This window comes from Rhododendron vialii, chromosome 10a (assembly GCF_030253575.1).
Source record: "Rhododendron vialii isolate Sample 1 chromosome 10a, ASM3025357v1".
NCBI classification, from domain to species: domain Eukaryota; kingdom Viridiplantae; phylum Streptophyta; class Magnoliopsida; order Ericales; family Ericaceae; genus Rhododendron; species Rhododendron vialii.
Genome location: NC_080566.1, coordinates 6,155,280 through 6,169,217, shown reverse-complemented (window position 1 = coordinate 6,169,217; position 13,938 = coordinate 6,155,280). Strand labels below are relative to the sequence as shown.

General features: G+C 39.1%; 2 protein-coding genes and 1 non-coding gene across 3 annotated transcripts; 1 reads left to right on the top strand and 2 right to left on the bottom strand.

Moving 5' to 3' along the window:
- Positions 1-785: 785 nt before the first annotated feature.
- On the bottom strand, positions 786-2,369 carry LOC131304516 (MYB-like transcription factor EOBI). Its single transcript, XM_058331763.1, has 3 exons — positions 2,171-2,369; positions 1,891-2,020; positions 786-1,442 (listed from the first exon to the last, which is right to left on the bottom strand). The coding sequence occupies exons 1-3, from the start codon at positions 2,310-2,312 to the stop codon at positions 968-970; spliced, it is 747 nt and encodes a 248-aa protein (XP_058187746.1). The 5' UTR covers positions 2,313-2,369; the 3' UTR covers positions 786-967.
- Positions 2,370-4,727: 2,358 nt separating this feature from the next.
- On the top strand, positions 4,728-4,799 carry TRNAD-GUC (transfer RNA aspartic acid (anticodon GUC)). Its single transcript has one exon. It is a non-coding gene; the product is annotated as a tRNA-Asp (tRNA).
- Positions 4,800-7,303: 2,504 nt separating this feature from the next.
- LOC131304515 (UDP-arabinopyranose mutase 1) lies at positions 7,304-11,156 on the bottom strand. Its single transcript, XM_058331762.1, has 4 exons — positions 10,671-11,156; positions 8,495-8,745; positions 8,219-8,387; positions 7,304-7,851 (listed from the first exon to the last, which is right to left on the bottom strand). The coding sequence occupies exons 1-4, from the start codon at positions 10,980-10,982 to the stop codon at positions 7,513-7,515; spliced, it is 1,071 nt and encodes a 356-aa protein (XP_058187745.1). The 5' UTR covers positions 10,983-11,156; the 3' UTR covers positions 7,304-7,512.
- Between the last annotated feature and the right edge of the window lie 2,782 nt (positions 11,157-13,938).

Here is a 13,938-nt window from a genome sequence, read left to right as displayed (position 1 = left end):
TCCAAACCTGATTTTGGGTTTTTGCTTCTAAAGTGAAAATTCATGAATCCATTCTTTCAGAATGAGTTCTCATAATGGGGTGCCAAACACCCAAAATGGGATAACGAGAATGCAAAAATGGGAAAATTCCAAACACCCCACTATGGACAAAGCCTCTAGTGATTAGATCTCCATTTCTAGTACCTCGTATTTTCTCAAGAAAATCCCTAGCTAGTTCACTCGGAATCTTGAACAATTCGTATCGGCTAAGATTTTGCCGAAAATTCAACACTTCACACTTCAATTTTTCTGCCGTATTACCAATTTCATGCCGCTCAATAATTAAATTGATTTGGAATCCTCTACTATATTTTCTTTTTACAGCAACAACCAGTGATCAAGTAATGTTGAAGCGCTCAGCAAGCCTCGGGTTGGAGCCTCTGCAGAGCATCTTCAAGGGAAGAAGCAGAATTTTGTACCAAATAAAGAATTTGCTTACCTATGCAGCAAATTGAAGATCCATTATAACAAGTCCACTCCAAGGGCATCTTCAAATTATTCTCATAATCTACCAATTTATTAAATTTTAAATATATTACATCCTTTAAATTTGGAATATTTTTTTTTTTATATTGATGATCGCCAAGTCGAATATACACTAAAATAATGTAGCACTTTCACTTAACTCTTCCTTTGGAGATGCTCTTACGTGTACCCTATAGTTTTCTTCTAATATATATTTGAAAAAACAATAACATTAGTGTGTGTAGCAAATCAATTTATCAAGCCAAATGGAGATGGCACAATAGCTTGGAAGAGGTGAAACTTTATTTTTCTTTCAACAAAATCAACCAAAACCGGTAGGTGTGAACTAAATTAACTACAAAACATATAAACTAATTAGAACAAATCACTTGGAAAAAAAAACAACTGAGTTACTATATATATCTTCCCTATATTACATTTTGTAGGTACCCCGACCCCCATCTTAGAAAATGTACTCCTCATTGTACCAGTTATTCCCTCCACAAGGGTAACCATTGGGTTGATATGGATTATTTCCATTGTCGACGTTGCAATCATCTTGGTTCCACAAGCCATCCCATAGAGTATCCTCTGTGATGGTTTCGCACCAAGAAGCAAGATCTTGATACATAACAGGTAAGCAATGATTGTCTACGACGGGAGGGTACATCGAACCACCGGTCTCTTGCTCTGCTTGCGCAGTACTCTCAGTCGTCGATTCGTTGCTCATCAGCTCTTCATTTGGGGAGGAGTTGTTGATCATGGTGGTGTTCTCTCGTTGCTGGAATTGTTTCTGGAGGAGGAGTTGGGTTTTTGTTCTTTTTTCTAGTTGCTTAATTTGGGAGGAGGGCTTTCCTTTCTTCTTGAAATGGGTTCTCCAGTAATTTTTAATCTCGTTGTCCGTTCTCCCGGGCAAGTATCGAGCAATAGTAGACCATCTGCGTAAAGAGGGATACATACACACAAATTAAAACGAAGACTGGCAATGTTTTTTTTTTTTTTTTGGATCCGCAAGACTGGCAATGTTACGAACACGGAAAAAATGTAGAAACAAAAACAAGGACTCGGCTTTTGAAACGTGTAAAGAACATTCATTCTAACTATGAACCTTACCGTCATGAGGGATAGTTTCAAATTCTAAAGCACTATTCTGAATAGTTTTTTCGTGTTACTATATGTAAAATGTACACTAACTTGCAACACGCGCGCGCAACTCACAATTCTCAGATTAAAAGACCGTGCATCATGTGCGTCCCTCTCAGCCATTGTGAGTGTGTGTGCACTTATTTATAAAAGTTTGTTATGTGTTAGCATTTTGGATTCTCATAATCCATGTTGAAAGAAATCTGCATCCTCTTTTGAGAGAGAGAGAGAGAGATGCATTACTTGTTTCCCCATAGGGCATGCAGCTCAATGATGATGCCTTCCTCTTGAGGTGTGATGTGCCCTTTCTTAAGACCAGGCCTAAGGTAATTCACCCACCTTAGCCTACAACTCTTGCCACTCCTGTTCAGTCCTAACATTCCAAATGAAATCAAATCAAATCAAATTAACCAAACTTTACAAGTTTACAACGCACTAATATCGTTCAAATTAAGCAACTTAAGCGAGTCAAATACCGAATTATCAGGGAAGAAAAAAATATTAGTGATTAGTTAATGATTACCTGCAGTCCTAGCCACAGAACTCCACCTTCCCTCCCCATTCAAGCTAACATATTCAGTGAGCAATTTATCCTCCTCAGGGGTCCAAGGCCCCTTCCTCCACCCTTTCTCACCTGCTCCCCAACCCATCATTAACCCAACCATTAGTTCCTCTCTCTCTCTCTCTCTCTCTCTCTCTCTCAAATTATGTTGTCTCCTATACTTAGTACACTAACAGTGCCAAACCCTTACTTATATACCCCTCCTTAGATTCATCATTCCATTTTTAACTCCATGTTTACGTCACCCACACTATCTTTTTGAACTAATTTAGCAATGATGCCTCTTTAAGTATTCCAAGTGGTCATTTCGTCCACCCTATCGTTCTCGCGCAGGTGTTACGACATCATGTTTGGCGTAGATTTCCGACCAATCAGAATCCAACAAGTGGGTGCATGCACTAAATCATTCCCGCCGTACGAATACAAGACAATGGTCCAACCGTCCAACCTCAAAATTTCACGACAAGAATCGCAAGAATACCAATTGACGAAAGCATAATCTTGGTTTAATTAGTAGCCCAAAAAGTTAGTGGTTGTTGCTGTTTCTCGAAAATGGCGTCCCGCCCAATCGTAACGCAACATGTGGTGACTACGTAATCGCTCTTTGCATGCTTTGCGAATTGTTAATCGATAGTTAATCAGTAATTTCTTAGGCTTAAATTAATTAAGATGCTTCTGGAATGCTAATTAGGGTAATGGGGGTATTAGAATATGTGAAAGGGGACACCCACAATGAGTCACAACTGGACACGTACCCAAGTTTACAAAGTTTAATCGTATAATTGGGATGTTAGGGCAGTGGATTATTGGTTAAACTAATAAATTAGTCAATAAATTAGTAGCATAATGCCATATATGGGTAGTGATGTGTTACCTAGGCCACTAATTAATACCAAGCTTTTTGAAGATTACGATTTGAGATCTTGTTGAAGTACCAAAGATTATGCTAATCCGAATCGCCGGGGGGGGGGGGGGGGGGGGGGGGGGTGGGGGGTGGGGGGATGGACGAAACAGTACACGGGGGCGGGCCCGTACTCTAATTCTTTTCAGATGATTGGAGCCATTCATTTTGCAAGACCTAAAATTTGTAGACCATTTCTATAATAAAAAAAATCAATTCAATCTGATGTCGGCAAGTTTTTGAACGAAACACACCCACTTGTGAGTTTAGAATTTTGGTCTAAACTTTTGAAGCAAGATAAGTGTTTTTGGATCAATAACTAATTGATGATATCCGAATGAAAATATTTTGTTTTGCTAGGGTGGTTTACAAATTAGTACCTACCAAATGAACGGATTCGATCATCAAAGAAGGATGAGCGTGGAGTCGACGCACCTGTTCGATCCAGCTTTGTATCCATGCCGCGGAGAAGGTGAGTCAAATACTAGGTATGATTGATTCGATAGTGCAAAAAAGGAAGATGAAAAGCTGAGTTAGGCCCGCTCCAGTTTCTTTCAAAAAGTACTTTTTAAAAATGAAGATAATTTCAAACTAAAAAATTATGTGTTTATGCAAATAATTTTTCTATCAATATGAATCTTGTTTAATAGATTTCATTGAGATCTTTTAAACAGTGCAAAAAAAATATCAAAATTTTTATTTTTATTTTTATTATATTTGAACTTGAAATTACATTTTTTTATAAAAAGAATGTTTAAAAAGAAAGCGAAAAGGCACCTAAGTCTTCTCCATTTTTAGTTACCCTTCAAAGTGAACTATTAGGAAGGCAATTAACTATGCACTAAACACGTTTATGGTTGCCTAATCCTCCATTTTTTTTATTTTTTGTAACTGAATGTACAAGTCAGTTTGCAAGCACCTCGCCTAATTCCAAAACCCTGAAGATAACGACCAGGTATAATCTCCAGTTGCTCTAAGGATTGAAATATTTGGCTTCCGTGAAATGAAACGTGTGATTTCATGAAAGAGCACTCATTGCTTTCTCACAACCATTTGGAGTTCGGCCAAGTAGTTGAGTCAACGGGAGATGAGCAACCATGTTTTCTCTTATGATCTCTAAAAAAAAAAAACCATGTTTTCTCTTGAGCAATCGGAGCCGTCTACGTGGGGTGTAAAGTAAATGAGCAGACGCGGGAAGGGTCTCCTTTGGCTGGAAGCACGTTAGTCTTCTTCCAGTCATCGATATCATTGTCTAAAAATGCTTCTAGAAGAACTTATGAAAGGGATTTTAAAGTTTACCAAATAAGTTGTTCATATGAATTTAGAAAGAGAGAGAGAGAGCCCTTTTTAAAGTTGGAAAATTTTTAAAATCAACTTAATGGACTGACAATAGTGAGTGTGTGAATGTGTATTAAAGGAAAAAAAAAAGTAAATAGAAATACGTATTTTTCTCGTCTTCTAATGTGTTTATCGTCAGCCCAGTAGGCTGACAATAGTAAGACCGTTTAAAGTTTACCAAATAAGTTATTCATATGAATTTAGAGAGAGAGGGGGGAGAGAGAATATTCCCGTAAATTGTGAATAAATAAACATTGTACAAAATTGGAGAACATCAAGGTCGTTGTAGTATACTGGTAAGTATTCCCGCCTGTCACGCGGGTGACCCGGGTTCGATCCCCGGCAACGGCGTTTTTCTGTTTTGCTGCTACGGATTAATGCCGAAGAGTTGAAGACGACTTTTTTTGAGAGGTGCTAGGGACACGTCGGGTATGGCATACCTCAGTCACACCTCTCTCACATACATGTGGGGCCCGTTCCAGGGAAACATCGAGTGTCGCACATCTCAATTACACCCTTCTCACATACAGGTGGGACCCGTTCCAGGGACACATCGAGTGTGGCACATCTCAGTTACACCCCTCTCACATACAGGTGGGATCCGTTCCAATGGGCCCCACATGTATGTGAAAGGGGTGTGGCTGAAGTGTGTCACACCCGATGTGCTTCTAGCATTTTTGCTTTTTGAAACATCTGTGCTAGCTTTTTCTCCTATGTCATTCTTATTCTACCTTAAAACTCGTACCCATCGACTCAATGATGGAACCAAAGGGGTTTAGTGGCAGAGGCCGCCACGACGAAAATACAATTATTATATGTAAAAAAAATTTTATTCCCAACTTATATAGTCTCGCCACTGCTAGGTTTATTTCCTTATTTTTTATTATATACTAGTCATAAATCTTTTCTTTTTTTTAAGAAATGAGACCCAAAAAGGTATTCCAAAACTAAATTCAATGGACCAAAGTGAAGTAATATAAATGATAATGAGTAATTACGGAAAAAAAAAAACTCCGTATTCTAACGCTAAAACAATTTAACCTAAAAAATTAAGGGAATTTAATTATAATGTCATTCCCAAAAGGGAGGGCGGTTATCAATTTGGAAAATCTATATAGGGATCTAGGGAGTGACATTATCGATGTTCAAAATTAAAGTTAGTCTTTTTTCATACTCCAAGTGCAAATGACAAATATCTTTTAGAATAGTTTTTATTATGTTATTTTAATTTTTTTTCTGGAGCCGATGACTATTAATGTTGTAATGCATCTTTTTATTTTTTCAGTATACCTTTCGTCACTACTAGAATAAAATCATGGTTCCGTCCTTGCATCGACTGCATAAATTTCAAGGGATAACTGCTAAGCTTCTCTCTAGAAAGATGAGATTGCAATTCACCATGGACACCGTAAGAATTGTAAAAGTTACCCACAATTTTGCTGTGCCCAATCCATAAATTAGTAAGCCTTTATATAGTGATTTATATTTTTGGAAAAGATTTCAAATCATTTGGAGAACTTTTTAATTTGATAACTCACCGGTGGGATCAATTTAATTTGACTCCTCGCATGAAGGGACACCATAGACAAAAGAATTCCATGTAACAAGAAAATCTCAAAGTCTAGTGGTCAAGAGTTCATTTTAAAGGGAGGGAATAAGTCGAGATGGGCGCCGTGGGTGACCGGTCTTTTGACCAAATCGAAGAATAGATTAGTTTATGTGTACGCAAATTGGCCCAGACATCCCTAACCACCATAGGAAAAAAAAAAAGGGACCGAAATTTTCACCAACTTATCTACCTTGGTACGCAATTGTAGGAACAAGATTTCTCTTGTGTTCCGATACGGGTCGATTTTTATAATGTGCCTTTGGAAATGTGGACCGTCGAGGGTCTGAGCTTTGTGGCAAATTGCATTGGGAATACTCTGAACCTTCACCTACTTATTCAACAAAAGGAATAGTCTGGATTATGCTAAAAATATATATGTTGAAGTTGACAATGCTGCTAATATCATTATGCTTGATGTTCTTGCATCATGCCAAGAAGCATCTACAAGCTCATATACATTTGCTATATCGGCGTTGATATTGATTTTGGGCATATCCCTGCATCCGAAAAAACGATGATGTCAACATTAGTTCTCCAACATGAACGAACAAGATGCGAACAACTTTAGAACCTGTGAGTCCTAACTTTAGACAAGATAGAGCAACGACACCGGTGAATCTTATGAAGAATCTAAGCTACAACTACCCTGGAAAAGAGCCAGGAACATCGACGAGAAAGAAAAAGTCTAGAAACACAACCTCAAGCTGCAATATGGACACAGCTGTTTTCGGAACAGCCCGATGCATCTATGCATAGGACGATTTCGGACACAGGTGTTTCTAAATATGTGTTCTAAAAGTTGCGTTCCTAGCTGTGCTCTAGAGATAAACACAGGGAACAAGCAGCTAAACAAAAATGATCTTTACCAACTGTGCAAGCACCAAAACCAAATACTCAGAAACCAATACATTGAATTTGCAATAAGTGTGGTAACTCACATGCTTTGTCCAGTATCTCAATTCAGGTTGAGAATGCATTTGAAATTTCAGAGTAAGAGATGAATACCTTCACGAGATTTTTCACTTAGAATATTTTTGCTGGCACAATATTCTTGCCAGCAATTTTGGCTTTTTCCGGTTTCGGTTACATTAGGAAAATGAAAACTGAAATCCCAGTTCACTCCAAGAACGAAAAATAGAGTAATTTTCTATTGAAAAGGACACAAAAAACATTTGCGACCCACGCAGATCACAGATATACCAGTGTCCATAGTTGTCATTTGCAAACAAACAATAAACTGGAGGTATAACCAAAACTAAATGAACTATCATTTATTGTTCTAAAGCTCAAAAACTGAAACAAAGTAAGATAATACTACATCCCTCAATTTTCAGACCCAATAATGGATCAGGGAAAACTAAGAATATAGTTTTAAGTAAAGACAATATTTAAAGACTGTTTATTCTCGTAATAACTGTAAGAAAAAAATGAAGTCACCAGTACTCAAAATTTTCTTTAGGCAGAACCGTTTGCAAGTTTAGCAGAACTCTTGGTTGGCGGGTTAAGCTCATCCCAAGCTTCAATCCATGTGACCATGGCATCAGATAGCTTGACGAAGTATTCGTCCACTTTCCCGAGCTTTTCCTTGACCTGCTTCGACAGTTCAATGTAGCACTGTTGGACGGTTGTGCAGTCCTTGGAAAGGGTAGCAGCTTGGAAAAATGGGATGATTTCTTCTTGCCAGAAAATGCCTTTGTATTCTTTCTTCAGGTTCACGAACGGGTTGCTTGCTTTGCTGTGCCAAATGTAGGGCAGCCCAGTCTTAACTCCCAATCCCAAATGGTCACATATCACCTATCAAATGACAATCAGGCAATGGAGGTTAATTTTCCGTCCGTTTCTGCAAATGCTATGTTGCATGGAATCGGGAAAGGGTATTTGTCTTGGTGTCAGATTCATGTAACACGCCGTTCAAAAAGATACAACACTTCAATACTAAAGATACAACACGACGTCCAAAATATATACATATATATGCTACAACACATAGCCTACATTGAACCCAAGTGTTGAGTGTACAGAAATGGAATTTTTAAGAGTCCTTGACATGTAGTGTACATACACCGATCGAGATTCACTTGTAAAAGGTTTTTGAAAATACCAATTACGTCTCACAAAATCTTGGCGAGGAATATGGCAACAAAACACATAAAAGAAGTACCTTAACACACCAGCCAGCCCACATATCGTCGTAGCGACCAATTGGCTGGCCATCACCCATGAGACCAAAGTACATAGCAGGGCCAATAAGATCACGGTCGAATGTCAGATTCATACCGCACATAGGGAACAGGGTGCCCTTTGGTATTGTCATAACCGCATCCACATACCTACAACATAAAAGAACAGTGTCAAGAACAAACTTGACTAGGTAGATGTTGGTATAAAACTAGAGGTGAATATTTACGTTGCTTGACTTGGTTAGAGAAAAACAAACCTAGTGTTCCTCTCGCGAGGCTTAACAAGCTGCGTTGGCGCATCATAATCTGGGATGTTGAGCCAGAGGCCATGAGAAACAGCAGTTGGAGCACCCTCGCGTAAGCTAAAAGGGTATCCACGGACAAAATCTGCACCCTCACGATAAGGATCATAAAGGGTGTTGAAGAACGAGGGAGTTGATGGGGAGAGAATGTTCTTGATGTGTTGTTCAAGGGCATTGATGTCTTTTCCAGATGGGTCTTTAGCAACCTAACCATGTACATGAATTTCACCACATTAAGCCAAAAGAAAATACTTACGCCAGAAACTAGATTGTGATTTAACTCCCCAAAAGGTATCAACAAAGCTTTATAAGAAGAAGAGGCATACAGATGCTATCATAAATTCATAACTAAAACGAACATAATATTTTTATATGATATAGCAAGCCTTAGAGAAGTTCATATGTTGCACATAAGACTCATTAATCATTTAATATGAAATGAGTACATAATAGCCGAGACAATACGTAACGACCTTTATTTAAAACCATGTTCAATGGCCCTAATAAGCATGAACTTCAGGGTCGTAACCAGATGTTCACAAATGTAAGTCTAATTTGGTACTGAAAATGAATGTTGACTTTATTCTCTTTTTTTTTGTCTTTTTAGCCGTTCAAAAGGTGGGCCACTACTTATGCACATGCATGACCAAGATTCAAATTTTGCATTTATCAACAGTAGAGGTTTCTCATGGGAGATGGTCAATTAGTTAGATTAGTTTAATGTTTCCAAAATCAAACTTAAAGTTACTTTAACAATCCGGACCCACCAACCAAGATTAGAAAATAGAAAAGTTAAGAGCTTAAGATTTAAACGGTATCGTGGAACAATGGCATCCGATTTAAGCTTCTTGACATTCTACAGCTGTGGATCACATTGTAACCAGTTAATAATGAACTGTAAAAACGTAAATCAAAGATTTGTTCTCAAAAAGTAATACTAAAATTTGACTTCCAAGGAGAACTATTTGAGTATGGATATAGATGGTACAAAAGTGGAAAGCTATTTTAAAAACTTTTAAACTGCAAGATCTCACCACCAGTGTTATTCAAATTGCATAAAAAATAGTTTTATAAGATTCAGAACTCTCAATGTCAGCTGAAATCAGAGATCAAGAAAATGAACCCGATGCATAACATTCAAATCCAAAAGTCACTTGAAACTAGAGGTCGAGGCGATAAACCAAGTGCATAATACACGCTACATGCTGCTTATAGAATTTTATCAATTCAATCAGGCAAAACAAGCTGGAAAACAGACAATTTAGTCATAGAGACCTAATCAAAGTCACAAGTCATAGAGACCTAATCAAAGTCAACCAGGAGAGTTCTTGTAACAGTACTTGTCCCCGTCAAGCACTCTTCATAAATCTCAGCATATTTACAAATTTCAAAGCAATGTAGATCAAGCAGATGCCAAAGTTTCAAAGAACAAAAACAGAGAAAATAAGTTCCAACTTCCAAATGTTCAAATACCAGGAATTTAGTAATCAAAATAGCATGCCACTAGACAACCTAACAATAACATCAACCAAGCCACGGGAAAATAATAATAACAAAGCCACGGTCAACAAGCCTCAGTTCCTCTGTACCAAGAAATTGGTGTACTCATGTACACATGTATTTTGGGTCGTTAGATTGTATGAGAATTTATGTTTTAAAAATTTTATATGATCCAAAGGCCGGAAATGCACTGGTATAGAGGTACAGAGGAATTGAACTCCAGTCAACAGATCTATGAAAGATGGTTATGTGTGCATGTTTTAGTCAAGATCTGAACATTATTGCCACAAAGCCAAAAACCCAGACAAAAAAACCAAATTTGAAGCATAAAAACCCAACATTATGATGTGCATATATTCACCTGAGATCCTCTATACCGAGAAATTAGTGTACCTCTATACCGAGATGTTTTGGGTCGTTAGATTGTGTGAACTTTTTATGTTTAAAAAAATTCATGCAATCCAATGGCCGAAAATGCACCGGTACAGAGGATTTGATTCCACATATATTAGTCAAGATCCAAACTTTGCCACTAGAAAACCGAAACCCAGAAATAAAAACAAAAACCTAGATCATAAAACCAAAATCAAAGCATTAAAAAAAAAGAAAAAACCAAAATCAAAGCACTCACAAAGCAATCGTCGTCAATGGTGAAGATGTACTTCTTCTTGGACACCATGTAGCCGAAGCAGCGGCAAGCGGAGTCCTTGAACGAGATGCAGGAGGCCTTGGGGCCCAGGATCCTGTTGATGTCGTTACGGTTGTACAGCTCGTAGTCGAAACCGTCGGGCACCCTGATGGTCTTGGTGGGGTCGCCGTCCTGCACGATGATCAGGTGGTACGGCTGGAAGAAGGGCCTCCACATCTCGAGGAAGTCGAGGTTCCGGATCGTGGGTATCACGATGTCGAGCTCGTCGGTCAGGAGGGGGGTCGAGGCTGCCATTGTGGAGAGAGAGAGAGAGAGATGAGGAGAGAGAGAGGTTTTGAGATGTGAAGAGAGATGGGGGGTTGTTTGGGTGGTATAAATAGGGAGGGGTTACATGCGGGAGAGCGTGGAAGGGGGGGTTCAATGAAGGAGAGTTTCGTGGAGCGCTGTATTTGGGCTGCCTTTAATTCTCTTTGCGGGTTGAGCGATTTTGGGAAAGGAGTTTTTGTGTGACTTTGGGAAAGGAGTTTTTTTTTTTTTACCCGTGTCTCAAAATATTTTGTCTGTTTTTTTTTTAAACGTCTCAAAAAGTTCTTTATATTTTTTAAAATATAATATTTAATACATTCAATATGGATCTTATTTAATAGATTTTAATTAATTTTTTTAAATAAAGATTTTGAAATCGTAAAAAACATTATAGATTGTGAAATATAAATAATTTTTTGTGAGGTTTCAAAAAGAAAACAGACACAACAAATTGAGACGGATGAAATTGTAATTTGATTTTGTTTCTATGTATGATTAGATAAGTGTTTCATTGATTAGGATTGACATTACGTACATACCATAGATGAGCCGAGATCCCCTGTCCGACCCCCTCTCGACTATTGATCTCACAAATCAACAGTTGAGATGTGCCAATCACTTTTTGCTCCAAAACGACGTCGTTTTGGCTCGGCACATCTCAGCCGTTGATTTGCGAGATCAACGGCCGAGAGAGGTGGAACAGGCCCTTGTCTGAATTGGGGTTGGACAGGGGATCCGGCTTCACCATAGATGGCTTAAAATCATTATGCTACGAATAACTTTGGATTACGAGTCCGCTAGTGGACAATGAGTTTATGATCTCTCCAAGAGAAGTCAAAATGCACGTAAATTGGCCGAATCCCTGGTTATTAGAAAAACTTTTGATTATGTGTCTTAATAATAGGTTCACATCAACTCGAAATGCATTATCTTAGGTGTCTGGGCTAGTTTTACACAATTACTTGTGGGGATTATAATTAAAGTTAGACTAAAGCTTTGTACGAATTAACCCCAAAAAAAAATCGATAGCACCCGAGAAATTTCAAAGCAGAGATTTTAGAAGGGGGTAAATCTCTAAATATTCCAAACTTCATCACTAAAATAACATGGTATCCATAACCTATTTTGACTATTTGAGTTGTTCTTTTATTTTTGTATATTTCAACATTAAACTCATTCATACAAAAAAACACAAATAAACTAGATATCGATAAGTATTTGATTCAAATCAATTGATAATGAAAATTTTATCGATCTATAGTTCTCAAAACAAATCTAAACTTACACATGTTTTTTAGTGCTTGGTTAGCCTGAGTGTGCTAATTACCCAAAATAAAAAAACTTGAGTTCTGTAGACACCCCGTTCTGGACTGTCCAGATAACGTTATTTGTCGATCTTTTATTTCCTCGATGATGATTTTGGTCGAGAACAGTCTGAGGTTAATGGTGTGTTTGAGCTTTGAGCGTCCCAAACCCCCTTTCAAACCCATTTCAAACCTTTCAAACCAGAGCCAAACAGCCCCAGCAAAACCCAACTGGCACACGCCAGTGTATTGGACGCGTACGCCAGTTAGCTGCCACGTGTCAGTCATCGACCGTTGACCCAGTTATAATTGGCGCACGCAGGTTCATATGTGGCGCACGCCAGTCAATTCCAGTCAAATCAACTTTATTCAGCCACTTGGGCGGGACTTTTGTGCCACCCTGACGTCGGCCACAGCAGCCCCTGATGATTATATCGTCCAGGCCCGTTCCCTCTCTCTCCTACAACCCCCATCAAGGCAAGTCCCATGCATTTAATGCATGAGAGGCTCCCTTCCTCCTCCAACCAGCCAAACAAGGCCCTAGACCAAACTGATCTCAGTCACTCCCCCTCTATATATACTCCCCTCTCACACTCTTGCAAAGGGTTACCAAGTTCACAAAGGGTTAGCATCATCAAGAAGCAAAAGCACCCCTCTTCTCTCTTCTTGCTCTTTTTCTCCTCTTCTTCCATTGAAAGAGAAAGGAAGGGAGCCCACTTTCCATACACCCTACTGATATCCAGTCACCTTCTAAGCCTCCATCTTCAATCCATAAGCTCAATACCTCTTCCAAACCTCAATACAAAAAGGTATATCACCTTTACGTTCTTTTCTGTTTTCGACTCCTGAGGGGAACCAGCAAGGCCCAGGCTGGTAAACAATACCAGTCCTGGCCTTGAACTGGTAAAAATACAACAATCGTATGCGACGATACTTGGCGCACGCCAGTTTCTACATGCCGTACGCCCATCATGGCAGTACAAGCACAACTGGCGTGGGGATCATGGATCGTCATTTCTTTTGTTTTATCTTTCTGTCAATCACCCTTGCATGCTAAACAACCGGTTTGTTGCTTTCTGTACGCTTAGAACTGTTTAGACGTAAAGGTTATTGCCTGCTCTTTGTTTATTCCAAAGGCCTCTGGGATCCTTCTGGTCATGTTCCAGAGCCCAGATGATGCAAAAACCAAGCACTGGATTAGGGTCAAATGTGCGTACGGCAGTCCATGACTGGCGTACGGCAGTTAAAGCTAGGATCCAGTGGCTGGCCCTTGCATCGTAGCTTAATCTTGGCCTCCTTCCTATCCCCACTCTGTTTAGGGGGTTTCTTTTCTATTTTTCATGGCTTCAAGCCGTCTCATCTGTCTGTAAATACATATATCCTGTTTATTTAACTGCATGGTTTGTCCTGGGTGTGCGCTGGTCCTTTTCCAGAGCCCAGAGGGTTGCAAATAAGGACTGTGAAACTAGATGAGTGGAGTACGCCAGTCTCTCTGTGGCGTGCGCAAGTCAAATCAGCTTGCTGTGGCTTGGCCAGTGCATGCTGGTAGAATTTGCTCACGCCCCTGCGGGGCAGCGTACTGCAATTTGTTCAGTTTGCTCAGTGCTTGTTCTCAATCTATATTTAGCATTGCAATCAAG